The sequence below is a fragment of the Rissa tridactyla genome, chromosome 8 (genome assembly GCF_028500815.1).
Source record: "Rissa tridactyla isolate bRisTri1 chromosome 8, bRisTri1.patW.cur.20221130, whole genome shotgun sequence".
NCBI lineage: Eukaryota > Metazoa > Chordata > Aves > Charadriiformes > Laridae > Rissa > Rissa tridactyla.
The window spans coordinates 4,323,752-4,351,505 of NC_071473.1; the positions used below are offsets into that span (position 1 = coordinate 4,323,752).

Below are 27,754 nucleotides of genomic sequence, written 5' to 3' on the forward strand. Positions count from 1 at the left end.
CGGGGGTGGCGCAGGCGCGGGGCCGCTCCGCCGCCCGCAGCGTAAACAAGGGGCCGGCGGGGATGAGGAGGCCGCGGGTGTGCGGCGGGGGCCGGGGCCGCCGGGGCTGAGGTGCGCTGCCTGCTGGAGGCGTTCCCCAACCCCCCCCTACCCCCGCCGGACGGGGGTGGCGAGGGCCGTCCCGCCATGAACTTGGCCAGTCAGAGCGGCGACGCCGGCAGCGGCCATCTGCTCTTCGCCAACTTCAACCAGGACAACACGTAAGGGGGGATGAGCCCGGCCTGGGTTGGGGGGAGCCCGGCCTGAGGGTGGGATGAGCCCGGGGAGGGGGTGCCTGAGGGGGCCGTCCCCGGGGGACGCTGAGGAGGCCTGGCTGCTGGGGGAGGCCCGGCGGGGTCCTCCCTCTCCGCCCCGCTGCCAGCCCTTCCCGCGGGTGCCGGCCTCTGCCCTCGCTGCCGTGGAGTGGGGACGGGGTCCCCGTGAGGGGGGAACAGTCCCACGCTCCCCCCTCTCCCCTTTGGCTTGTGTGCGGAGTTGCGGGGTGCGAGGCCGCCCTGGAAGGGACCCGCAGCAGAGGGCCGCTGGGCCGCTGGAGCTGTGGTTGTAGCGTGTTGCCTTCTCCCCCCCCCCCCCCCCCCCCAGGTTGTTGCCCTGGGGAGCGTTTCGCTCTTGTATTTAGGATCATTGCTCGCTGTTGCTTTGGGAAGGGGAGGGAGGGCTGGTTCTCGTTCTTGATGATGTCCGGCCTTCAGGAGAGACTGAGATACCACGGAGACCCAAGTGCTCCAGGAGATACAAAGACTTCATCTGAAATCTCATTGTAGCTATCTTTTCCTACAGCTTTTTTGTTTTCACCTGCTGTCTGCGTTGAAGCAGTGTACCTTAGGCTTTAAGATATTTTTATAAGCCCATGCTTCTTTTGGCTTTGACTTTTGAAAAACAGGCCTTTCTCATGTAGTCATTGAAATTGTACTTATTCGTGTTTCAGTTCTAGAAAGGGTCGGATAGTTCATGCTGCACATCTTGCAAGTTGTTTAATTGTTGCAGCATATTTAGATTAATTATGCATATTAGGTTTTATATGTGGTATTAAAAAGCAATATTTTTCAATTTAAGAAATCCCTTATAGTGGGAATGGGAGCACTAAGGTTCCTTTAAAGAAGGATTTGACTGTCTTGCATACCGAAGAGATGAAACTGGGGGGCAATAACCGAAAGAACTTGTACTTCAGAAAGGAGACGTTTTGTTTTAGGAAGTGAGTAAGAGGAAATGATCTCAGGTTGGCATCACAGAGCATAATCCACATGTGTGGTGTTCTTTTGTTTTAACAAGTACTTGTTCATTTCACAAGCAGCGATATCTTATTATGAGGGAGAGATCTTTGACTGTCTTCTGCATGGACTGTAGCATATGGCAATTGTGAAGGGAAGAAGATTATTTATGGTGACTGCCAAGATTGAGGAGAAAGGTCACATCGCAGAAGGAAATACTCTTTGCTTTTGAAGGTTTTGTTGGGGGTGAAGAGATGAACAAGTGGAGCTGGATAGGTTTCAGACAAGAGACTTTTAACAGTAAATAACTTATGATAAATGATGGGGGGAAGCAATAGTCTTCTATGTATTTGTAAGTAAATCATTATCCGTCTGTTGATTCAAGCCAAAGACTTTTGCAACTACTTTTCACTTTTTTTATTGAGTACCATATAAAGCTCACTCTGTCATTGTGCGTATAAAACATACCCATGTTTTGCTCAGATACCATCCATTTCTTACCTATTACTAGATAAAACAAGTCATAATAACTAGGAAATCTGTCATCTCTTTCTTTTGTAGTTTATGAAGGTCATTATATTAGGTTTTAGGTTAAACTGTGATGTCCACATTGGTGATCTAAAAGCTTTACTATTTCTCCTTCCTTAAAGCAACTGCCTGTTTTCAGTTGCACCTCGGCTTTGTGGAGAGCTGAATATATTTAAAAGATCACTGAGTCGTGACAAAACAAAATTTCTTCTGAACAAGAGAGCCGCAAGCTTGGCTTGAGAACAAACCCAAGGCAGAAGTGAAAAGATAGCAAATGTAACATAAGCTTATCTAGCTGGTCTTTGGCTTGTACACTTTGAAATCTTTCCTCAAGGAAGAGTAAAATTTAATTCCTTCTTAAATTTATGGGGAGGGGAAAAGGGACAAGCGACTAATGATTTCTTTCTTGCTAGTCCTCAACTGTATGTGCTTCTTCACTACTCTTCTTAATGCATTTTTGTAAATATCCAGAAGTGTTCTTCAATGTCTGTGCTATAGCTGATTCTTTTGATCTTCAGCATTTTAATGCTCATTGTGTAGACAGATTAATATATTTACATTAGATTAGCTGACAAGAGAATTTCGGTGATGATACAGTTTATCTTTTTACGTGATCCAGACTTGGCCAATATATCTTTGTAAGTCAAAGTCTTGGGATACGAAGTCTTTCTTGTCATCTTGGCATACTTTTGCATTTTCAGATATCCATTTTACCTAAATAGAAAAAGGCTCCTGTTGCAATTTTTCTGTCTCAAAATTGCGAGAATAATATAAAAGGCCACTTACTTTGAGACAAATGAGATGGTTGAATGGTGTGGAATAAGTATCCCTTCTTTCTAATAGTGTCTCAAAAGAAATCTTTCCAAGAAAAGTAGTAAGCATAAAACAGTAAGCCTTTCAGACATCTTTGCAAGCAGCCTCTTAGTCAAACACTTGTCTGATGTGGTAAATGACCCAAATAATGAAGTCGCATTCTAGTTCTTAAACTGAGTAGAACATAGTGGTTGTGTAAGTTCTTTATACCAAAGTTTATTTGATTTTTTTTCTTTTTCTTTTCCATGTGTGATCTTTCTTTTCTTTCTCGTTTGAATAGAGAAACAAGAGGTCAACTCTCTGGGTTTATTAGTATACTATTCTAGATATCTAGATCATCACCACTTACCAGGTGAGAAGAGCTGAAAAGGACTTATTAGGAATGAATTACACTTTCCTGCTGGGCCTCAGAAAGCTTGCTTATTTTCAATTTATATTACAAGAAAATGGAGTAGTCTTACAGACAGGCAAGGTAAACAAATGCGTGTTCTTTCAGCCAGTATATGAAAGGCAAGCTTTGTTTACGTCTTCCCAGTCAGTAGAGTTCACATCATGTTTTAAGGTGTGCTTCAGTAATTAGAAAAATTGCTGACAGACAAAAATGGAAAATAAATGACATGGGTACATTGTTGTTATTACATTCAAAGCTTTTACCTTCAACTTAACAAGGTGCCAGTTCAGTTCATGCTCAAATGTGTCTTGCTTGCCTAGACAGCAGAGCCGATTGCCTTGTATTAGGAAAAGATGGTACCTGTTGCTTGTAAAAATAGGCATCAAGCTAACTTTTCCTAGGCTTTATGAAGGATTAGTAATAAATTATTGTCTTCTGTAGGAGGGAGATGAGCTTCATGGTGGCTTTTAGTCTTGGGAAATTGGATTGCTGGTAGTTAGAAGAATGTTGTCAGCATAAAGGTTGCTGTTGCTTTTCCCAGTTGTTGCAATCCCTGAAGCAGATATCCTCTATCTTGCTTCTAGTTGTTTTGGGTTTTTTTTCCCAGCTTAACTTTTTTTTTTAATGTTCATTCATGGATGCTGTATGTAGTGACAGTGTCTCTTGGAATAGTATCTATGTTATTGCAAGTGTCATCTTGCCTTTTTATTCCATATTGCCCTAAGCTTTATTTACATGAGAGTTTTGAGTTATTGCCTGGGACTGGAACTCTGCCTGAAAACACTCCACCTATAACGCAGCAGAAGCGGTTGGTTTGTGGCTTCTCTTTGATATAATGTTTTCATTAAGTAAAAACATGGAGAAGGTCATTTTGAGAAGATGTTAGTCTGCTTGTTTTGGAGCTAGCCCTTTTACCCAGTGAATCAATCGTTGCACAACTCAGCATGACTGGCATTCTCTGATTGAGAGGCAGAAGCTCCAGCTTGAAGATAAAAGGGAAGTAGCTGGTCAGAATTCGGGTATCCGAGCAAAACCATGCAGGAGAAGCTTGTAGGTGATCTTGGTGCTAGGAATGGTTTAGTAGTTAGAAATCCTTAAGGATGGATGTTTGGTAAGAAGGACAACTTAAACCCGTGTGGTGTTTCTATTACTTCTGGGAGAACTACTAAAACCGAGTGTGGATACATTTATGAAAAATTACACTCATCTCTCAAACTCATACGGGCTTTAAAACCCATAAGGGAAATGTGTTAATATCATAGAAGTATGTAACTTTTTACCCAAAGCATAACTCCGGATCTCAAAGTTTACACGTATCCATAAAATAGGTAAAACTTTCAGTCTTTAAATTGTTACACAAATATTCCCAGAGAAATGCTTCTGGAAGAACTTAAAAATTAAGTTCTGTGGTCTTCAGATTCAATTTACACACACACACACACAAAAAAAAAAAACCACCCAAAGAACCTACTTGTGGAACAATGCGGACTGTAGAGAAGTCTTAGTTGCCTTTTTTAAAAAAGTAATCGAGTGACATCACTTGGAAACAAAACAGTTGCTGTAGTTTTGAGAACAGACTCATGATGACAGGACAAAGCAAAGCCTTGCATCTGTATTTCTTACAAAAACACTGGTGTGTAGCTTATTTGCGAGGGCTTTAGTCTCGGCTTTCATTTATGTGTGGAGTTACATGGGACAGGTATCTGTCTGTGTATCTGTTCTTTCTGATTTGATTCTACCCTTTTTTGCCCAAATCAGTTTGCTTCTGTGTTCTGAACAAATGCTTATAGTTCTAAAGCTGGGTAGCATGCTTCATGTTGCAGAAGTTGTATTCTAATTCCCTTACCATGTGATATTTGGATCTCTGTAGTAAACAGCATGTGTTGAGAGGAGAAAAGAGGTAGGGCTGAGCATTCACTCCTCTGCCTTTGTTTCTCCTAGGTTCAGGTGTCATTCACCTGTGATCCTTGAGGACAGAAGAACTCTATTCCAAGGAGGCTTTAAAGCTAAACCAAAAAAAAAGGAAGGGAAGAGCGATCGCAGAGCTCTCGTGCTCAGGGAAGATAGCGGAGAGAAGCAATCGTAGGTCGTGTTACTCGCTGTTGTTGATAGCAGCGGAGGTGGGCTTGCCAGAGGAACTGTTCCTCTGCGTGTGAATTTGGCCTGAGAGCAGTGATGTTTACTTGAATTATGAACTTTCTGTTGTCCCAGCCTATTGCTACATGTTAATTGATGAGCAAGCGTGGTCTGCTTTTGCTGTGGCAGATCGAAGTTTGGGTTAGCTTGATTTAATATAAGAACAAGGGGAAAATTTCCTGTCGGTTGTCAGAGTGTTGCTGACAAATCTGTTGAACGTATGAGTTTCTATGTTTAGCTCTTGTCCAAAATAATGACATTCTTGACCTTTCTTTTAAGACATGTCTGTAAGATGTTTCGACTTTGGTTTCAGCAGACATTTGGGAGGGGGAAATAAAGCAAAGTTAAGTTCCTTAGTAATTCTTTTCTTATATTGTTTCATTGATTATTTTTTTTCCCCTCTTAATATTATTTTCCCCCTTCTTCATCATAAGCCTCTGTTCACAAAACGTTCTGTCTTTGGAAATTTGCATTGGTTTTGAAATGAGGTGCAGCATTAATATAATAAGACTGTATCATAATGAAGGTAGGTTTAATTAACTAGTTATTTAAAATAGTAATGACTTCTGGAGTTGTGTTTATACTGCAGCTGCCATTGATTTTAATCTGAGAACTGGCCTTAGTAGGATCTTTCTGATTAATGTAGAATATTTCTGATTAATAGTTAAGGTCCTCTATGGTGCAGAAAGGGAAAAACTGGTTTTCTTCCTTCTGTGTGTATATTAAAGCAGCAAAAGAAAACCTGCACGATTCTAACCCATCTGAAAAAACTTGTTTCTAAAGAGCCAGGGAGATTGAACCGGCTCATTTCCCACTCTAGGGGAGTGCACTTAGAGTGAATGTCAGCATCTTGAAATGCGTGTGTGAAATATCCCATAACACCACTCACTTGATGAGGTTAGTCTTTAATTATTTATGACAGCCACTCTTGAAAATACTCTCAAGTTTTATGTAGTCTTGGATGAGACTACAGTATTATCTTTGGTGGGAAAAAAGTGGGTAAACACAGTTTCATAAATCACGGCTATATTGGTAATTTTGTACTGTGTGGACAACCTTGGTGATGAAATAGCTCAAAGTCTACAATCTAAGGTGCGTAATAGAGGCTACAGATAATATAGCTAAAAAAAAATACCTGTGTGTAGCATAATGTTAGAAGAAAAAAGGCAAATTTCTTGGGTATTGATTTTATTTTCAATTTCAGTCTCTCATCGGCTTCTGAAAATTGGTGATAATAAAGCATAACACCCACACTGCAAAAGGAGCTTCTGATAAACTACAGTAGCTTCTTGTTGGCTACTGTCTTATTTGAGCAATAGCTGAATGGCTTATTGATCATATTTCTTCCCCATATGGTTGCACATTTTTTCGGAGGTGAGGTAATTTTGGCTGGATACTTGTTTTGTGGGATTTGATCATTTAGATAGCTATCAGGTGTCTTAAGGGCTTAAGTGTAATATCGGTGCGGGGGAAGATGGGGGATTTAAATCATTATGATTATGCTGGTGTAACTCAGCCTAGTAAGTTCTCTTATTACATATAAAGAGCCCATTTCCAATAGTTTCATAAGAAGTAATTTGAGTGTACATTAAAAAAAAATAAAACACACAACAAAACAAATCCAAACCCTCCAAAACCAAGAATGTTGTTTTAGAAGAAAAATGGGTTGTTTTGCAGTTATGCTTGTGTTCTGAAATGGATTTAATTATACTGACTCGCGCTGTTCTCTGTAAACAAATGATTTGTGACTTTATCACCTTGATCCTGAAAGAAATAACAAAAAGCCGTTGCCATGGATGGAAAGGTCTATTCTGTGCTGCTTCATCTTGGCTTCTACTCAGTCTAATGATTTTTATCATGTGTACCACTTGCTTTTGCCATTGTCTAAAGCTTATTTAAATGAGGTATAGGTAGTTGGTAGGACAAGAAAAATGGTCTTGCTTACTGGTTTCGGTGATACTGTCAGTAAAACAGTGATACAGCAATATTCTGTATTTAAAGCTGCAAGTACAATGCAGGAATCAATTTGGCCAAGTAATACACTGAGAAATAGCTGCTATGTGGAAGTCTCCGCGAGGAAACCGTCCTGTGTCTTTTGTAGGTAGTTTATATTGCAAAGAGTCTTGTGACTCCCATTTATTTTTAACTCAGTTGAGTGCTTGTTTACCTTTGTGAAGTGACAGTTTTAATGTCATTCTTTGTTAAACTTTCTTTTGAGGGAAGCAGTAAATGATCTAAAAAAAGCTAACTTATTACTCTTTTTTTTTTCCAGATTACAGTTTGGTATTTTTTTTCCCACAGCATTTGGATTTTCATTGAGTTGTGCAAAAGTAGTTGAGGAAAAAACACTGGAGTGTCTTGGACGATTAATCAGATACAGTCTGCTGAACATAGTGATTTTGTCTGAAATAAAATTAAATTCAGTATTTCTAAGGTGATTTAGAAGCAGCAACAAAGTTTGTTTTATAGTTGCTTCTCTGTCTCTTAAGCCTAACATGCTTTTTTTTAATAACTTGGTTATTGAATCTGGGGAGGCTTACTTCTCTTGTCTGGACGGTGCATATTTTAATTTGAAGGTTTAAGCCTTCTCAAATACAATTTCTTAACCAGATTGTGCCAGTTGTATTTTTTTTTTCATAGAAGAGAAGGTCATACCATCATACGGAAGTTGATTTTTATAGCTTGGGAATCTTAATTTTAGAGGGTAAGCCATTTGAGGAACAATTTTTATTCTTCCGTGTAACTTGAAGTTTAAAAAGGGCTCACTTTGGAGCCATGGGAGGAAAATACAGAAAGAGCAAGAAATCTAGGAATCTGTATTGTATTCTAAATGCAGAGCTAATGGTTAGTGCATCTGAATGATAGCGAATCATCTTACTGAGTTCAGAAGGGCATTTTGGCAGGGTGACTGGCAGGGTTGGGTTTTAGCCTTGTATTGAATGACTTGCCGCAGTTTGGCATATCGAAATACATTTTTATTAGAATTTAATTAGCTTCTCTCCATGTGTCCTGGCAGTAAGAAGTATGTGAACTATAAGCATACTAATACACTTCTGCGCAATTGTATTTACTGTTAAGTTTCTCTTTCTGTGGCATAAAATCATCCTCTGCATGGGGAGGGGAAAATAAGAATGTGCCATTGTCTGCTGCCTTCATGCGTAAAGACATGCAAGACAACCCTAAAGGTTTTTCTAGCTAAAATTTAAGACCTGTCTTTGACTCTGACTGGAAAAGTAATTAAATGGTCTGTGAGCTAAGTGTGAAAATAGAGTAATGGAGGAAAAAGAAGGGTTTGTAGTCAGTTTTTTAATGTTCTACTATTGTTAAAATCTGTTTAACATCAGTGACTAGCATTTTTAAGAGGGTGCCTCCAATCAAAGATTCGGCATGGGTATTTGTAAGACTGAGATCTGACGATGTTCTTTGGAGGTGCTTGAATATTGTCAACGTTAGAGTTGGCAGTCTTTAATTCCTTTTCGTTTCTTTTTTTTTTTAATATGATAGCTCTTTCGGGGTGTTCGGGGAAGGTTACAGTATAAAGAGCAAAAAAAAATCCCCAGACAATGCCAGTTTAAAAGGTCTTGGAGGTCACCTCTCATTATGAGGCAATGATGTAATTGGTTTGCATTACATTATTCAAGTCATCATCTTTCCTCCACACTCAAGCTTTTAGTTTGTGTGGAGAAATCGCCAGTACGAACTGGGCAGTAGGCTTACATTGAGCTGTGAACTCTCATTTCGTAAAATGTGAAGCAGGATTCCACACCTGGGGTAATTCTGAAGCTGTTTGGCCCTTTCAGGATGGAGGGAGCTAACCGGCTTTTTTGGTCAAGCTTTTTATTGCTTTTCTTACTGAGCTAACCCAACTGGAGTTTTGGAATAGGATAAGAATCTGTCCTAGGGTAATTCACAGATGATTTAATTTATGTTCCTGACTGGCTTGTTTCTTTTTCAGATCCCTTGCAGTTGGCAGTAAATCAGGCTACAAATTCTTCTCTCTTTCTTCTGTGGACAAATTAGAGCAAATCTATGAATGCAGTGAGTATCTTCTTTTTTTTTTTTTTTTTTTTTCCTTTTTCTTACCCCCTCGTTTGGCTTAATTTGGGGAAGAATAAGGCATATTTCATTTTTTAACAGGTTGTTTGAAATTGACATAGGAGGAACCTTAAGTGTATGACGAAATATCACACAAATACAAGACAATTTATTACTGGCAGGGTAAAACCGTGTACCAGTGTTCTGTATTTAAATTTCGATGGTATGTTATAAAATTTGGTAATAGCTATGAGGAGAACTCTTTGCTTTTCTAAGTTTATGTCCAATAGCCAAGTTATATAGCAGCTGGGCATAAAAAAAATATTTACTGGTGTGAGAGTGTGTCTTTTGGGGTTTTATACTTGCTATTGGGGCAGGCAACCACTAATATACCTTTACCAAATAAGAAAGCAAAGCCTTGATTATCTTTTTCTTTAATTCTGATATTTGCTGTTGGAAAAATACTTTTCTAACATGATAGCTGCAGGTTTACTCATCCAAAAGGGTGAATAATCCAGATTCCCATAACTTCTTAATACTGACAACAGTGGCGTACGATAAGAGATGAAATGGAGACAGGCTTGGGGAATAAGTGGTACTCCTTGTTTTGCCAGCAGTTCATAGACTTACCTTTTTTGAGGTGCTAGTAAGTAAACTATGAATGCTATGCATGAGTGTCCGTGCTTTCTTTAAACTCCATGTGAACAGATGGCACCAGTAGCTGTGTTGTCAGCATTTAGTGTAGGATCCCAGCATACCATGGCCCACAGCAGACTTGTCTTCAAACTCCATTCCTTAAGTGACCTGACCCTGTGGCATCTTAAGCTTGAAAATGGTGTGTGATTCACATCACCTATTACCTGTGGTAACAGCCTTTTTCTGTATACAGTCAATGAAGAGAAGTAATCGTGAGGTTCAAATTAGGCACCTGTGGTCAGGTTAAATTGTGTTGCAGCTACAACTGCCTGTTTGAGTCATGGTCTGGTTGTACTGGTTAATCGGCAGCTTGAATTCCATTTTATGGTGTTGAGTTTAGGTACCTGACCTCTGCAGTATGTTAGGCACTTACAGTATCTGGCCTGATACCGCTCCAGGAGACACAGTGAAGATGACTCCTGTTACACGAGACACTGAATAAAAGTACCGAGAGAGACTGAACTGAACTTTGCCGGACAGCTTATCTAGGTAGTCCTTGAAAGAAAATGTACGGGTTCGATTGGCCTTACTCAAAATCTTGCAGTAAACTGATAAAGCAGCTGGGATTGGAATTTAGACCTGCTGATTCCAGTCTTGTCTTCAGGCTGTTCTGGGATGGCTGTGTTGGCTTAACCTCTTCGATATTGTAAATTTTCTTCCATGAGCGTGAAGTCCATAAATACAGAGCACAGAGTGCGAGGTAACATTTAGTAGAAAATTTGATGGTTTGCCCTGTGTAAGCTGTCTTCACCTTCGCTCATAGAACATGCAATGTCTGCAGCAGACTTAAATATTTGAGATCTTTATTTTTTATATGTAGTTAAATGAATTTCAGTCTTGGGCTTGCAAACCATGCCTGTTTAAAACTTGATATGGGGGTGGTGGGCTCCCTATGTATTAGGTACCTCCTTCCCGCAAGGAAAAGTATCTTGAGGCCTCCTGGACAAGTGCCGCCTGCCTCCAAATTTAGTTTAAGTGGGTCTAAAGACTTGGTGTTGTTTTGAGTGAGCACTTGTAAGGAACCCTCCCTCTCTTCTGTAGGATTGAGCTGCCAGTTCTTGTGTAGGTGTCTAAAGTAAACTACAGAGTATAGCCCAGCTGTCTTGTGTTTGAGAGAACGACTGAAAAGAATGGGAGGTTTCTTTGTCTACTCCCATCACTGACTTCTACTGTGACTCCGTACAAATCGCCTAACTCCCTCCTCAGCTGATCCCCCTGTAAAAATAAGTATTAGATTGGAGGGTGCTTTAAGGCTTAACAAATGCTTATAACATGCTTCTTGTTCTTGTATTAAAAATGAAATAAAAGCACAGCTGATCATAATCTAGCTGGTTCTGACTAGCTCTTGTCTGTGATGCTACATGCTTGTGTTTATGAAACTGTAATCTTGTTATGTATTTGCTCGTTCTCCCCACACTGCTGATACTTAAATCATTTCCCAGCCCTTTTTGTTCTTGCTGTATTTTGAATCTGAGTTTCTAGTAGTGCTCACTTGTGTAGTTTAAAAGAGAAAATACAAACAGAAAAAACTGTGATTAACAGCCTTGCTATAGGACTTAACTAGTACTTCTAAACATGATTAATTTGGGTCAGCTGGATGTAGGATGTACAGGATGGCCTGGTACTTTATTTGAACAGTTGCTCGTTAGGAAGTATACATGGCTTGGCAGCTGTGAAGAGATTTTTATCACTTCTTCCTGTTAGGGGAAGACGAGGGAACAGAGGTGCATCCTGTATTTTTCAAGTGAATTTAATTAAAAGCCAATCACAAAGCCTTTCTATAAAGGTAACTGTGTATTATAGTAAGCCTTTTTACGGTTAGACTGAAGGATTGTCTCCACCTTTTAAGCATTTTCCTTGTTGAAAGCTTGGTTTTTTTCTTTTTGTCTTTGTTTTTTCTTTTGTTCTGTCTGTGACTGCTCGGTTCCTGGCGTTGCTCTTCCCTGTGTGCCTGCCCTGCTGCCTCACCTGCGTCAGCGCAGTGTAGGACAGCACTTTTTCCGTCTGAATCTCTGCTGTAGTTCCTACTCTGGAATACCGTTTCTCCTGCCTGCCTGGGAGAGTAGCAAATCCCAGAAGCTGTGTCTTACACAGTTGCCCCTAAATGAGGAAAGAAGCTGTGCTTGCCCGGGAGCAGGGAGCAGCCAGACTGTGGTTTTTGGGTCTCTCTGTGCTGGTCTTCGACCCTTGCAAAAGGATGCCATTGTTATGAAGGACTCCAGGCTTAGATGGAAAGCTGATAACCTATACTGTAAAATATTTGAGAATCTTCTACGTTAGTAGTGTGGTTCAAGGAACATGGACCTCTGCGTTTGAAAGCCTATGCATAAATTTGTTGAAGTGGCTTTTTGTATTTCTTTTTCATGTGTTGTGTGTGGCATCAGGAAAATGGAGAACAATTGCTTGAAAACAAAATAATTGCTAAAATGCATTATCCATGTTGCAGAAGTGAGGAAATTGAATTTTCAAAGCCTCTGTGAGCTGTTTTGTCTTCTCTGGAAAAGTACCGCATTAAATACGAGATTTAGATAAAAGTCGATTGTATTGCATAGAATACTGAAAATGCTTAGTATAAACCTGTTCTTTTTCCATAAGGAGGTTATTTCGCTCAAAAGAATGTAGAACATTAAATATTTTCTGTTCTTTTTCTTGAAATAACTGACCATAAAAAGCACTTTCAAAGCAGACTTGTCACACAGTGATGACATTGTCGTATTCTGAGAATGTTGGACAGAACTTTTTTCGGGGAATTTCTGTCATTGGTGATGAGAACAGTGACAGTTATTTAATGTGTCTCTTGGCCAAAACAGAGGCCTTCAGACATAAGCTTTTTTTTTACTGGAATATGTTAAGCATTGAGCTAATCCAGATACTGATTTCTGAAAAGTTTGGTTGTTTTGATGGAACAGGGCCAAAGGCTCAAGTTGCTTGTCTTGATTCAGTTCTGTAATGGAAGGGCAGATGTAGCCGGTAGCAGTGGGAGAGCTGTGGAGAGTGGTAAAACTTTCTCCTGCTGTGAAAACTGTCCACGATGTCTCTGGGGCTTTTGGAAGGGAGCTTCAGGGGCTGGGAGGGGGAAGAACACATGCCAGGGTAACTGGTGGTGGGACTTGGACTCCTACCAGCTTGGTCCTATACTGTCCTATAATCAAATGCTCTTGGAAGTGCTTCTTTGCCAGAGATCCTGGACTCTCCTCCCTCCTCCTGTCTTCCCTGTGTTTTGAATGGTGACTTGTGTTCCTCCTTTGCCTCCAGTGCTTCCATAGCAGAACACATGACAAAAGCAACGCTGTTTTATGGCTATGCATACACGCTGGGCTTTGATTCCTGTACTAATTCTTTTTAGGGGCTGTCAGGTAAAAGATGGTATATGTAAAAAATACTAATTAGTGTCTGAAGCAGTCTTATAACAAATGAGTTTACCGTCTGCTTTGAGTACAATAACCTTTCTTTCTTCATGGAGACCTGTGCTGAAACTCTAGGGTTTTTGGTCATCAAAACCCCTTCCATGCACAGTATAGCTTTAAAAACAAAACACACAAAAAACCCCCAACACAAAAACCTTTTGCTTTCCTAGATTTCTGCAGAGGTAAGAGAAGACTGTAAGATTCTGGAATTTGACAGTTTGCTATTTTTTGTATCTTCAGGACTTTTTCTTTTTCATCTTGGGCAGGGGGATGTAGACACTGTTCTGAAGTGTAAACTTGCATGACACCTAGGGGGGGAATGGGAAATCTTTGTAAATCAACATTCACTGTGTAGATTTTCTGCTTTAAAAAGCTGTCCTGCATCCCACCTTGACTCTGAGCTGTTGTGGCAGAATGTTTGTGGTGTTAGACTGTTTTCTTAGACAGTATTTCCTGTTGATGTGTGTCATTCTTCTTGCCTGAAATCTCCTTCTGTATTTTTCCCTCATTACTGTGATACCTCAGCTGACACGGAAGATGTGTGCATTGTGGAGAGGCTGTTCTCCAGTAGTCTGGTGGCCATAGTTAGCCTTAAAGCTCCACGCAAGCTGAAAGTTTGTCACTTTAAGAAGGGGACAGAGATTTGCAACTACAGTTACTCCAACACCATCTTGGCTGTCAAACTCAATAGACAGGTGAGTAGTAATTTTGAGTATGTGAAAACATGGGAAGGGGTTGTGGAGCTTATTTTGACACCTTCTCTGTTGATGGATGTCTTTTCCTTTTGTGACAGAACTGCTATTTGAAATTAACATGTGCTTTTCCAACTGTAGCTTCTGTATGGCATCTCAGCACACTCATTTAGTTAAATATTTTTGGTTCTATGTTTATGTATTTACCTAGGAAAAAGCCCTTAGTAAGCTGGGCACGCTTTGAGCAGGAGGTTGGACTGGAGATCTCCTGAGGTCCCTTCCAGTGTGAATCATCCTGTGATCCTAAATGTGAAAGTGTGTGAAACTGACAGTTTCTGTTCAGGCCTAAACTTAAAGTTATTATCTATTCACTTTTTATGGGTTTTAATACAGTTTGAATTCTTAAAAGAAGAAAAAAATAATAAAAAAGAAATCACTGAACTGGTGAAAGCTTTGAATGAAGTGCCTGGAACCATAGTTTTCTGTATTACTAAATCATTAGTAGACTCTGCAAATACAGACTTTTCTGCCTTCAACCAGTTCATTCAAAGTAGAGAGAATGGCATCTGAAGGAGAAAATCTTAGTGTCCGTTCCCTCCCCCAAAATCAGGTGTGGGAGGATGGCATGCATTCCTGCTTAAAATCATAAGGGAAACAGTGGCTAATTTGGGTTTTTTGCATAGTGAGGTAGCATTAAATGAGTAACATCTTTTTAGTCACCCAGATGTAGTCTACGAAAGTTTTAAATGAGATGTTGAAGAACTTAAAGTTTTAAAAAAAAAAAAAAAAGCCTCTCGAAATTATTTTGAGTAAGTAATAGGCTCTATAAATGGTTTAAAAAGTCTTGTATGTTCTTCTGTTTAGCCAAAGCAGAAAATAATTTCCACATGTGAATTGGCCTCTTGAGGCGAGGAAATACATAAGGGTAGGTACAGAATAAGAATTAAATAGCTTTAAATGAAGGTTTCTGGCTTGCTGACTTAAACTAGTAATGTGAATCATTTTCGTTTAAATCAATTTGCACTAGCGTGGTTGAGAGAAGTCAGTTCAAGTGACCGAGTGTAGCATTGCGCGGTTGAAGCCTTGTCAAGAGGTGTATCTTGTGTATCTTCTATCAGACTCTTATTTCTTCCCATCAGGTGGGTACTACCTTTTCTCTATTGGAAGGTACCTACTGCATTTTGGATACAATTTTTTCTTTTAGGATTGATAAATTAATATAAACTGCAGTTTGATATCAGCCTTTCGTCCTCTTTCCCATGTCTAGAGACTGATAGTATGTCTGGAAGAGTCTCTTTATATACACAACATACGAGACATGAAGGTATTACATACAATCAGGGAGACACCTCCCAATCCTGCAGGTGAGTATGTTGTTAGAAGCTAGTGTAACTCTGAAAAGTGCATTCTGTGTCAATGCACGACGCTTCCTATGGGGAACTGTAGCATTGTTAATTCCACTTTCAAATAAAAGTAACAATTAAAAACGTGAGTGTTGTCTTCGAGCCTCCCCATTCAATACAAGTGAGGTTTTTGAGAGCAAATAGCAGGCTCTGCCTTAAACTGCATCTTCACAGTGTTTTAGTCTCCTAGAGCGATTGTCTTTAATGTTAGAAGTAGTAGAGGTACAAACTGGATTTTGCCAGCACTTGATGTAGTTAAAGACTTTGTCAGGTTAATGCTTTAGGAGTCATGGCAGACATGGGAAATTCTACTGCTTAATCAGTTATTGTAGCTCTGTTAGTATTCTTTCTTCTCTACCTTATATTAAACTTTAACTTACGTTGAGTAGTGAAATATGTTGCATGTTGACTCTGAGATTGCTCATCCGTGTTCTGCTTCTGTTGCTCCCTTGTGAGGATAACTTCAGTTATCTTTTAATATTCAAACATAGAATCAGAAAGTTCTGCTGCTTAAGTCTTGGAATTTGTCTCTTTCTGATGATGTTTCTGCGTCGCTTGTAGGGTTGTGTGCTTTATCAATAAACAATGATAACTGCTACCTGGCCTATCCAGGAAGCGCAACTATTGGAGAAGTACAAGTCTTCGACACCATCAATCTGGTAAGGATCTTTGTGAATGCTGTTTCCATTTGTAAAGATGCAGGTGTTGGAAACGTCTTGCTCAGGAAGGAATTCCTAGACACTCAGTTAGGCTCCTCTGTGTCAGTTTGCAGTATCCTTGTAGCCAGGCTTCATGGAACATCAGCAAATAACATACAGACGCTGATATTAGATTTGATGTACAGTTGGGCAAATGGGTGGAGCAAAGTAAACTAATTTCTATTTGGATTGTCTCTTAAGTATCCTTCTACTGCTTCATCTCTACGCACGTGGTTAAGTCATAATTTTATGTACTTAGCAGTTACTGAAGCCAATATTGAAGCTGTTGTCTGTAAAATAAGACCTATAGTTGCCTTGAATGCTCTGAAATATGCAGTCTTAAGCTGCAGACATGTAGCTTTTAACCTGTACTGTACTAAGGTTCTATCTTATTGATTCACTCCTGCAGAGAGCTGCTAATATGATCCCAGCTCATGATAGTCCCTTGGCTGCTTTGGCATTTGACGCAAGTGGTACTAAACTTGCCACTGCATCAGAAAAGGTAAGGTGGCTTTTTATTGACTTGCTGGCAGTGATAAAAATGTGATTTGTTTCTAAGCATTTTGAGTAAGTTTAAGCGTGCACAATTCCATGCGCAAGTGCCAAAAAAGAAGGCTTACAGTTAGAGTGGCAAATCTAAGTTAAGACCTGTTAATGATATTTGACACAGCTTCAGTGCTGTGAAATGTTGGATAATAAGGTTATTTAAATAAATACATTTTAATCTGGTTGTAATAAGGGCAATCCTCTAAGTGTTTCTCCCTTTAGTGCAGGATATGTATTAGAAGTTAGTTGCCTTGTTTTGATGTCATCTTCCTAATGAAAACAAGACAGTTAAAGTCAGAAGAGAGAAGTGTCATGCCAGTCTTTGGCACATGATGACGAATTGTCCATCTAAATTGTATAAGCTACAAAGTCTGAAGCCTCTGCTCTTTGAGTAATAAGCTTAGAATATAGGGGTGTAACCGATTGCATCTGATAAAGGCACAAAGACATCCAGGTGACTGTACTTGTGGGACTTGCCTAGTGTGGTCATTTTCATGATGAAATATAAGAAGGGCTGTTCTTGATGCACAGCTTGTTCTCTCAATTAGTAGGTCCCACCTCTTTTTTTTTTTTTTTCTCTCTGCTCTTCAAACGCATTCTACCAACAAGCTCCATAAATCATGCTAGTATCTGGTGTGCATCAATGTTATTAAGTTAACAGCAAAATGGTTTACTGCTTGTAGCTGTACTCTGCTCACTAGAGCTAATATACAATGAACAAACCTGAAATTAAATTTTTTTTTTTTCTCTACAGGGGACAGTAATAAGAGTGTTTTCCATTCCAGAGGGGCAGAAACTCTTTGAATTCCGAAGGGGAGTGAAGAGGTAAAGTTCAACTGGGCTAATTATCTGAAGCTCATTCCTTATGGTAGATCTCCAGTATGTTCTGCAGTTGAGCTGGCATCCTGATTTTTGCCTGTTTTCATCTTCGTTCATCCCTGCCTGTATGCTTATAACAGCGTCAGCCTGAATGTCTTCCAGTTTCGCTCCTTCGGACTTGACTATTCTACAGACCAATCCTGTCAGAATTGCACTCCCTCTTGCCTTTTAAAAATTTATTGGTGAGGGAACTTGTTTAAAGTGGGTCACCTTTTGTGTGATGTATTGTATTCTTACGGCAATTGGAGGCAGTAGTACATCTAATATTCTTGCTCTCTTCTAAATCCTGCTAGTGCTGTGATCATAGTAGCCATTGTGAAACGGTACTGTGATTTGTAGTAGTAGTAGTTCTGTACTGTATACAGAGGTAAGACTGAGTTCAGATTGTTACTAATTGACCCCCGTATCTGGTACACATCAGAGTTGAACTTCGTTAATGGAAATCTTGCTCTTGAAGTGCTTTAAGAAGGTGTCAGAGAATTCAGAATGCTTACTATGGAAATGTTCTTTTTTCTTATTTGCAAAGCGGTGGTGACTGAGAAATCTGCTTAATTATTAAATAAGCCAAATACTTTGGCTTAATTGTGAGTCACCTGCAATCACTAACAGAAGAAGAGCAGGTGCGTCTGCTGTGCAGCCGCAGTTCCTCGCAGCTCTCTCAGTACAGCTTGTGTGAAAATTATGGAGCTCCTTAGTGGTGAATGTTCAGAAAGACTCCTACATACCAAAACAGAGAAGTAATATTCTCATTTAAGTCAACTCCCATGAGTTAGTTAACATTAGCTTTCTTCTTAAACCAATTGGTAGTACTAGTATGTCAAAAATAATGCTTGATTGTCTGTCCTTCTTTTTGTTTCCCCTAGGTGTGTGAGCATCTGTTCGTTGGCCTTCAGCATGGATGGCATGTTTCTGTCTGCGTCCAGTAACACAGAGACGGTGCATATCTTCAAACTTGAGACTGTGAAAGAAAAGTAGGTTTCAGAGGTGCCTTAGATTTTACAAGGAAAAGGCTTTAAAATCGATTATACTCAACAGGATGAGTTCTCCAAAGTGTGGACAGACTTCTTTTGAACCCTTCCATAAAGTAAAGGGCATAAGAAGTTATTTATGAATCGGCAACTGCAGCTGAGCTGCGTACGGTTCTCCTGGTGAATAGAAAAGGTATTTCTGCTGAAGAGAAATTGGCCATCCTTGGCAGAGGAATGCAGAGCAGTTAACATTTTCAGTTAGATATGTGTTTCACCTCTCCTGACATCCATATGGGAAGAGCTGTCTTAGCAATGCCTTCCAGCTGCCTTTGGGGCTTTAAAAGGTGCCAGGTTATAAAATGTTCCTATTTATGATTTGAGAGGAGAGTCTGTCTTAAATTTCTGTGGAAGTTGTTGGAAACAATGATTTGCTTGGTGGTAAACAGGCGGATCAAATCTTGAAGTGTAGCACTTCCCAGTAGATCTTGCTCTTGTATAATGAACCTTATGAAATACAGTTTTATAAGCAGAAGTATCAGTTTACAATCAAATATGCTTAAATAACAGGCTGAGGGTATTGTAGGACGCATTGTGCCCTGTAACATAAATGGAGTGTATCAGAGTTCTCAGGGGTGTTTTAGTTATTTCTGAAGAGAAACAAATAGCTGCTTTATAGCTTTAAAAATAAAAAGATGTTTCAAAGTGTCTATGCGCCTTTCTCTAACGTGAAGGCAAAGTCAGTCACTTTTTTTCCTTCTGACTTGTAGACCTCAGGAGGAGCCTACAACCTGGACAGGTTACTTTGGAAAAGTGCTGATGGCCTCAACAAGCTATCTGCCCTCTCAAGTAACGGAAATGTTCAACCAGGGTAGAGCCTTTGCTACAGTCCGCCTGCCGTTCTGTGGGCACAAAAACATCTGTGCGCTTGCCACGTGAGTAGACAAATTGAGCCTGCGTTTGCCGCCCTGCTGGGTTGCCGTGTTGGGCTTTGGAGAGACTGACACCGTAGAACGTAACCCCATCTCCAGCGGAGTGGGGAGCACCCAGAGCAATGGATCACCTGTAATCATTTCAAAGCCTCTTCCCGTTTTAAGAGCAATGTGTTAGAGCTAACACCTCCCAGTCCTGTGAGGGGAGGAGGGAAAGGCGTAATATTTGGATGAGAATAGACTATTTTTAAGGTGGTTTAAAGATGTCTTTTAATTTGGAAAGAATAATGTTGAGAACAGACCCGTGGGCTCATGACACTTGCTTCCATTAGTGCTAGGGGAAGTGATGCTGAATGTTATGTTAGTACAAAATTAGGCAATCCAGGCTAACCATTAAAGAAGTCTTTGAAAGCAAGTTCATATTATTTTTGTCTCTAAGACAGCATAGCATTCATTAAAGTTAATTTGGAGGACTAAATTTTTATTCTCTCTTCACCAAAGGCAGGTCCCATTTGGCACAGCTACCAAAGCAATAAGCTGAGCAGTAGTAAACTTATTTTGTGGGGGGTTTTTAGTTTTTATGCTACGTTGGCTTCATGTCTGCACTCTCACTCCTGATCTCAAAGCACCACAAATGTGGTTATGCCTTACATTTGTACACACAATTCTTTCCGAGGTGCTCTCTCTAACTGTTAACAGTGTTCCCTATCTGGAAGCAAAAGTGTGGGAAGAAAAATGGCTTAAAATCATGGGAGGAGAGTGTACTTTCTTAAGTTCATATTAATCTGTTGCTCTCCCCTAAACCTTTCTAGGATCCAGAAGATTCCTCGTTTATTGGTGGGAGCTGCTGATGGGTATCTCTACATGTACAACCTGGACCCCCAAGAAGGAGGAGAGTGCACACTAATGAAGCAGCACAAGTAAGTCCGCATTAGCTGAGGCCTGCTGGATTTTATTTCTTCACAAAATCCAGTTTGTTCTTAAACTTAGTTCTGTTGTGTGAAAGTCTGACTTAGAACAGCCCATTTCTTTAAACTAATCTTTTCCCAGACCTCTGATGTGAAGGAGTAACTTCAGAATCCCCCTGCGCCTTCCTTCTTAGTATCTGCTACACTAAGCACCGCTTTACCAGCCGAAATTTAACACTGTCCAATTGCGGTGAAGGATCAATCGCTGTTAGCTGCGTGATCCTCTTTCCTCTTACTTGGCAGTCTGAGTTGAGTTACTTAAACAAGAACTTGAAACATCTGACACCATCCTCTTCATCAATAAATGAAGCGGTTACAGACATGAGAGAGAGAGACGTTATGCTGACTTCACAGAGGGCAATCTGGCCTATGAAATGATCAGTATTCTCTCTCTACCGGTGTCCTTATTAAAATTCCTTGCATATAGGCCAACCAGCTAATGTTCTGCAGCAGTACTGTAGAAATCTTAAGGAAAATATGACAAGGCATTGTTATTTTTTAATAAGGCGTGCCAGGAGAAGCTAGGGTAATATAGTTGGGTTATTTACATGATTAGTCATAGAATTAAAGCCAGTAACTCACGATGATAATTAAGGTTTGCAGCTTTGGTAAACCTGGTCAAAAAATCCTAGATTTATCTGAATGTTTTAAGGTATGACCTCTGGCTTCACTAGAGAGTTTTCTAGTGTATGTGTATGAAGCAACCCCTTCTGTTGTGGACAGAGCTCAAGAGACAATATGTAATATTGCTGATTGGAATGTGTTGGGGTTTTTTAATTGTGCACTCTTGTTTTCAGTCTTTTTTCCTATCAGCTGCTAGGATTTAGATCTTGATGCCGTATCAGAGGCAACGATGTCGCTGATGTGTCTCCAGTGATAAATATGAAGTGTTGTCAGATGCCTTCTTGACAGTCCTCTGGAATGGAGGGACCAAGTTCCTCCTGTTGCATGTGTATATGTATTATTCTTGCATGTCTAATGAGATATTCTTGTGTAGATGCCGCCTAAAGCTGTTTTGTGCCCAGGTGGATCACCTCTCCAGCTAACCTCTCTCTGCTTGGTAGGCTCGATGGCAGTATGGAGCCAGCCAACGAAATTCTAGAGTCTGCATCCCATGACCGGCCATTGGTAGCGCAGACATACAGTGCCGCTGTGACTAAAGGTACATATGTGCCTTCCTCACCCACAAGGCATGGTAAGGAGAAGGCTGGAAACAGGGCAGAGAGCACCTCTGCGTATTGCTTCATTCTAGATGGCTGCGTGAGCTTGTCTACTTCAACGCTGAGCTTTTCATAACTGCGGGTGTGATGGGGAGCATTGGTGAGCAGTGGGAAAAGAGCACTTGTGATGTGTAGTAGCTTCCTGTAGATGAATCACTCATCTTTGCTGCTTTCTGGGTAGAACTTTGTCTCAGACTGTGGTTGGTAAAGATAGTGGCAGCACTTGCCACGTGGCTCTTGAGATGCCCTGACACAAGTATCTCATACAGGAGTTCTGCACCCAGACCTTGTGCAAAGCATCTGAATTATAAACCCCCCTTCCTTTTTTTTTTTTTTTTTTTAGCAAGGTCGATAAGTGCTTCTGTTATTCCTTTATGGGAACAGTGACCTTTTAGCCTCACTTTGCTGCTCTGTTAAATTAAGAGGATGAGAATTTTGTTAATGCGGCAGCTCTCCAAGTGGTGCTTTTACCCTTTGTGTGGCACTCAGCACGGTGCTTCAGCTGCAGAGGAAGGACAGCCTGCATGTATAGCACCGTTACTGCAGTTGCAGCTGTAATGCATGAGAGGAGATTATGGAAAACAGCCTGCCCAAAGTACCAGTATACATTGCAGGACAGAATAGTTGAATTTTGATCATAAACTGCTCTTGGCTTGGAGACTCCTGGTCACGATGAAGGCAAACATAGGGTGGCAATGAAACTGTTGCAAGTAACATCTGGTACTCCAGCTCTAGTCATTCACCTTGGTTCCAAGCTTAGTTTGTGCTGCTGTTCCCCCAGCTGCTTGTTCCTTTCTCCGCAGCCTATACGGATGACCTGGGTGCCGTGGGTGGAGCTTGCCTGGAAGATGAAACCAACTCACTTAGATTGGACGAAGACAGTGAGCATCCCCCCATGATCCTTCGGACAGACTAAACTTTGACCTGTGAACTCACTCCTGAAGCAGAGAACACTGGCTTGATGTTTCTTGAGGAATCTCGTGTTATGCTGCTATGAACTTTGACATGAGTTGGGAGAGAGGATGACAGACTCTTACAGTTTTAAGTCGTAGCTGTAGTTCTAATTCTATACAATTGGAAAAATATATGGTTTTCAATTCAGTGGCTTTTAATCTTGCTTATCTATTTTAGCTGTGTTTATTTTTTTTGTTGCCAAAACCTGCTGTTTGTGCAGCCCTCGGAGCCTACTAGCTTTGCATGCGTTCATGTGCCAAGCAAGCATAGGAGGGGGAGAGAGAGAGAAGCCACTTTATAACAAACTCAAGTTTGTATTTTTTTTATATATGTATATAATATTTAGCTTATATAAGAAAGGAGTAGAGAAGTGGTTCTGGAAGCTGAGACTAGTTCTGCACTGACAAAGGTCCAAATGGTTTCCTGTGCATGGGCTTGCAGGCATACCTAGTGACTGACATGCAACCTTTCAAATGCAATGGCCTGTTTTTTTGGGTTCTCCCTCCCCTTTCCTGGACCATTTTGTTAATTAAAATTCCTTCTGAATGTTGTGTGTTTGTGGGACTGTTCTGTTTGTTGAGATGGAAAACTGGAAGTGTTTCCCTGCGTAAGGATATGGAATATAGAAAGTGCCTTTACAGGGAAGAAAAGAAATTGCTGCAGGAAGAGAGCTAGAATGAAGGAGGAATTGCTAGAGACTCTTGTTTGTACGCCTGTGGTACTTGAGTATCTATAGCCCAAAGTGTCCGATAAGCTTGTGGGGTTTTTTTAGGGAAGACTTGGAATGCACTTGCTTTCTCTCCTGTAGATTGTCTTATTTCCTTGGCAGAGTAGCAATAACCATTTTTTATACTCTTTAAAATTATCCAAAGCAAGGATCCTGTCAGGCTGGATGGAAGTCGCTGTAGAGTATGGCAGCCTCACTCTTTAAACAGCCTTAAGGTTGTCAGCTGGAAGGCACAGCTCTCCATTCTTGCTTCTCATCAGTCTGGGGCTGGCTGTACTGCTCTGATAGTGAAGGTTCATGATTTTTTTTTTTTTTTCAAGATACTGATGTAAATATAAATGATTTTGAAAGATTAGGTTTTTTTCTGGGTTCTCTTCTGATGGATAACAGTGCTTTTTATTAATTTTTATTTTTTTATTTCCTCTTTGATCAGAGTACCTCTTGTGATGTGCTCCAGGGACTGATTGTCTCTTTGGTAGTTTTGGGATAAATCCTTAACTGCCCTCACCCTGGCTAGGGCTTTCCAAGGCTGAGCAGGGCTGCGGACTATTTTTAGGGTTGTGATGTGCCTTCTCTTAAGTCTTGGATAACAGTTAGTGAGCAAGTGATTAGCAAAGTACTTGGTGAGTGTTACTTTTCTTGGCCAAAATGAGCCTGCCTTGCCTTTTGTGTAGCAATGTGGGTTGCTTCGTTTTCCCTCTACTGGCTGCTTGCAAAGAAATGAAAATAAAAAGAGACAAGGCAACTGCAGATCTTGAGAGGAGGACAGAAGCTGAGGACTCCAGCTATGTGTGAACTCCCTACCACAACTGAACAGTGAGGTGCTCTGGGGATTTGGTACTGTGAACAAGGCTTCCCTCAAGCCATAGCAGGCAGTGGTCTTTGTCCCCAAAGCCCTTTGTGGGCAGGTGGGCTTCACCTTCCTCTGAAAGTGCAGAATATGGTGGTAGCCCCTGCCAAGAGAGCTGCCGGTATCAGCGAGGCTGCTGTTAGTCTGTGTATGTGGAAGATGTTCTCACGCGAGCACACGTGGGAGAGAAGGGGTCAGGTTTGTTCATTCACCGAAAACCCTCGACTGTTCTAAGTAGCTGGCTGGAGTGGCTTGTGGTGTCCTCCCTAGAACCCAGCACATCCAAAGCAAGCCGCTGAGATATTGCTTAGTCTCTTGACTTTAAGCTCTGGCTGAGGACTAAGTTCTGTGGTTTGGAATTGTGTTTTTACTGCAAGTGCTGTCAGCTTTGTGGAGCTCACGTCTGCAGAGTAAAATGCAAGTCTTGAAGCATATATAATCTCAGTGTGCTGGCAGACTGAACCACCCGGGAGCGTCAGATGTCTGCTTGTTCCAGACTAAAGCTGGTAATGTTCCTGATAACGTACTTGGAGGCTTGGCGTAGACTCCACAAGTAGAGTTAGTAGTAAACACGCATAAACAACACAGATCTGCTAAGCACACAAGTTTTACAACTCTTGAGTGTAACAAAGGCCATCTTACGTAGTAACTACTGACTTACTCCTAAAAACTCAGAACGCTTATTGTACTAATTTTACCCTTTTCTTAACTTTTACACCTTATCTTCCACAGGTGAGTTGGAGATCCTATATTCACTGTAGTTGTGTCTTCCATATGCTGTAGTGTGCTCCTGCTCGTGAGCCACAAGCTGACTGTTGAATCGCTGTGCCCTGCTTGGTTTGCTCTTAAGTAGAAGCTGGAAGCCAGTTAAAGTATCTGTCTTGTTGTTATAGCTGGGAAAATCTTTTTAGAGAGCAAAAGTATTGATATTCTGGGGTTAGTGACCAGCATGAAGTTAGTAGGGTGGAGCAGGTGGTTTCTGGTCCCCACTGACAATGGGGAGTGGTGACAGTAGTTTGTCTTAAGTTCATTGCACGAGGATATAAACTTTTCCTCAGATAAAACATGACTAATATTTCCCTCTGATGGCCTTATTAGGTCTTCAGTAACCACCCTGTTGTGGTATGCTACCAAAGTTAAAGCCTTTCATGTTGGCGTTTCATCCTGATGATGCAAAGATGTATTGTTGTTGTTTTTTTTCTTAAATGTACCAGAAATGCTGTTTGCAGCTGCATCCTCACCTGGGTATGGAGCATATGATTGCGGTGTTATGCTCTGCGGATCAGGTGCTGTCTAAACGTTTCTGTTCCGATGGTCTAACAGCCCCGGATTGCCCAGGGCGAGCCAAGGAGGCACTAGCCCTGTGCCCTGGCCATGGGCTTCTAGTCATACGATACGGGAACACCTGTACAGCCCCTCTTGTTTTAGACCGACCTTCCTTGGAAGGACAGTGTTTGTTCTGTGACGGTGCGTCTCTCTCTAGATACGGACTGCAGCTGATAGCTTTTTTTTTTTTTTTAACTCGGTAGAGGCTTGGGGGCAGAGATAGACAACTGAAACAACCAAAGCTGGGGAGGGGGGGAACGCTTATAAACTTGGAAACCTAAACTCAGGTCTTAGATTGCAGCGGGATCTGTTGCCAGTGAGCACCGTGGGCAAGGAGCTGTTTTGATGTGCAAACAGGTAGTGAGTGTACGTGCTCCGCTGCTGTCTCGACATCGGTCTGTTTACCCTATTTTGTGTTTCGAGTTCTGAGGCAGAAGGCTTTTATCTGCTCCGGACTCTTCTTATGTCACTGTTTCTGAAATACAAGTGATAGATACAAATCTAGCAGTTAAAAGGCTGGGCCTGACGGAGGAGGAGGAAGTAAAATGAGGTTAGTAAAAGCTGTTTCTTCTGAGGCCCTGTTCAGCAAGACGTTGTGCGAGTGCTCCCTCTGGGATCAGATGTGTGCCTGCGTCTTTCTGCTTCAGGTCCTACGCAAGTGAGTTTCTTGGGCCTGTTTCTACAGAGGGTGGGGGTAGAAGGGGGGGACTTTTCAAGTCTGCCTGAATTCAAATAAATATCTGAGAAGGCTCTTAATACAGGGACAGGTGTCTCCACAGAGGAAACGTGTGTCTGACCTATGCGGGATAGTAAAAAAGGGAGGAATGCACCGGAGAGCCACCAGCTCGGTGAGTAGGTCAGCGTAGAGCCCTGAGGAGCCGATCAGCAGAGCACTTCGTTACATCCCATGCTGTGCTTTCTTGGCTCCAATAACGGCGTTAGCACCAAAGCAACGTGCAGGAAGACGGTAGAATTTCTTTCCTTGTAGGTCGCTGAGCTATTCAGTCTACCCCTTGTGTGCACGGATGCTCTGCTGCTGTTTGCAGAGCAACAGGAGTCTTTGTCCAAAGCACTGGCGGGGATTAATCACTGCGGAGATTTGGAAAGTTTTATTCTGTGCTCCAGCTATCCTGGCTAAGAGTCGCCTTGGTTTAACCTGTTAACATCTGAGAGCAAGGCAGAGGGTCTTCTCCACATGTGCAGAGCAGGCCTTCGTTTTTTTTTCTGGAATCTGTGCTGCCCCATGAAAGGCTTGCAATGAAGAAAGCATGGCTCTGACTGTAAATAAATCCTTTCAGATGCCAGTTGCGCAACCAAAGGAATTCAGCAAATTCCTGTATATTTTTTTTTTTTCTAACATAACATGCCTTCATTTTAACACACTTCAAATTGGCAAATCTCATCTTCCACTGCCTAGAAAATAATGGACAAGAAGTTTTTATTCTGGCTTGCAGATAGCTGCGGTTGTGCTCGTTACAGATGTCTCGGCGCTGTGGCTTGGACCATGCGGCTGCAGCCATCCGTACGCTGACTCCCCCTGCGCTGCCTTTGCATGTGGCCGACTCCTTTCTCAGGAGCGGGGAGTCGTTCCCAAACCTCTACCACTGGGTTTCTATGGGGCGTTGACTCAACCCTTTGTCTACCTGGATCTATTTGCTCTTGCATTTGCTTCCTCGCCTGGAAAACCCTGCACCCTGCAGTGCTCGCTCACTCTGTTCGATAGCTGTGTCAATAAGTGGAAAAAAAATCTGTCTAACATTCCACCTCACCAAAGTGTCTGGCTCTCGCTGCTAGCCCATCGCTCTTTGTAATTTTATAACTGCCTAAGAAATTAAATTCTGTGTTGTGATAAGTATCCTGTGTCTTCTTCCTTTTGTTTGCTGCTTGGAGATGGGGGGGCCGGATAAGAGCAGGGTGATGCTACGTGTGTTCTGTACTCTGTGGCCCAAACCCAACTGCCAGCAGTAACGAGCCCTCGGTCCTCGCTGTGCTTTGTAGCCGCTCTCGAAAGACACCGTCAGCTTGCGTTTTGCAGGGGCTGGGAAAGGACAAGCGGAGTTTCTCCTAGCACATTTTGCTTGCAAATGTAATTTTCCCTCTTGTTCCTCCTTAAAGCTCCTCCTGAGGGACTTGGGCTCATGCGTTTTTTTTTTTTCCCCTCCCGCTCCTCAGGTAAGTTTAGATAATTTCCTTTATTCTTTCTTTTACGGATTGCGTCTGAAGCGCTGCTTTCAAATACGCGCCCCACTCACTGTGCTCTCATTCCAAGCGTGTTGCTCCTCGCCTCCAAGCCCAGGAGGAAGACCTGGAGCGAGCC

The 27,754-nt window shown here is 41.5% G+C and overlaps 1 protein-coding gene across 6 annotated transcripts; it reads left to right on the forward strand.

Moving 5' to 3' along the window:
• Nucleotides 1-27,292, forward strand: WIPI2 (WD repeat domain, phosphoinositide interacting 2). Of its 6 annotated transcripts, none has more exons than XM_054211683.1 (13): nucleotides 1-260; nucleotides 4,945-5,085; nucleotides 9,095-9,177; nucleotides 13,803-13,972; nucleotides 15,237-15,333; nucleotides 15,934-16,031; nucleotides 16,480-16,572; nucleotides 17,371-17,441; nucleotides 18,359-18,466; nucleotides 19,231-19,395; nucleotides 20,205-20,312; nucleotides 21,425-21,522; nucleotides 22,384-27,292. In XM_054211683.1, the coding sequence occupies exons 1-13, from the start codon at nucleotides 187-189 to the stop codon at nucleotides 22,494-22,496; spliced, it is 1,419 nt and encodes a 472-aa protein (XP_054067658.1). In that variant the 5' UTR covers nucleotides 1-186; the 3' UTR covers nucleotides 22,497-27,292. The 6 variants fall into 6 exon arrangements, with proteins under 6 accessions (XP_054067658.1, XP_054067657.1, XP_054067660.1 ...); XM_054211682.1 differs by having other exon boundaries at nucleotides 2-260; nucleotides 21,425-21,555; XM_054211685.1 differs by lacking the exon at nucleotides 4,945-5,085 and having other exon boundaries at nucleotides 4-260.
• Nucleotides 27,293-27,754: the final 462 nt, after the last annotated feature.

What these genes read in the sequence shown, in the direction of transcription:
- WIPI2 (XM_054211682.1), top strand. Translation starts at nt 187, where the DNA reads ATGAACTTGGCCAGTCAGAGCGGCGACGCCGGCAGCGGCCATCTGCTC. An exon ending in AGAGCAAATCTATGAATGCA is followed by an intron (nt 9,178 to 13,802) that starts GTGAGTATCTTC and finishes GTGATACCTCAG; the next exon opens with CTGACACGGAAGATGTGTGC. An exon ending in CTGTCAAACTCAATAGACAG is followed by an intron (nt 13,973 to 15,236) that starts GTGAGTAGTAAT and finishes TCCCATGTCTAG; the next exon opens with AGACTGATAGTATGTCTGGA.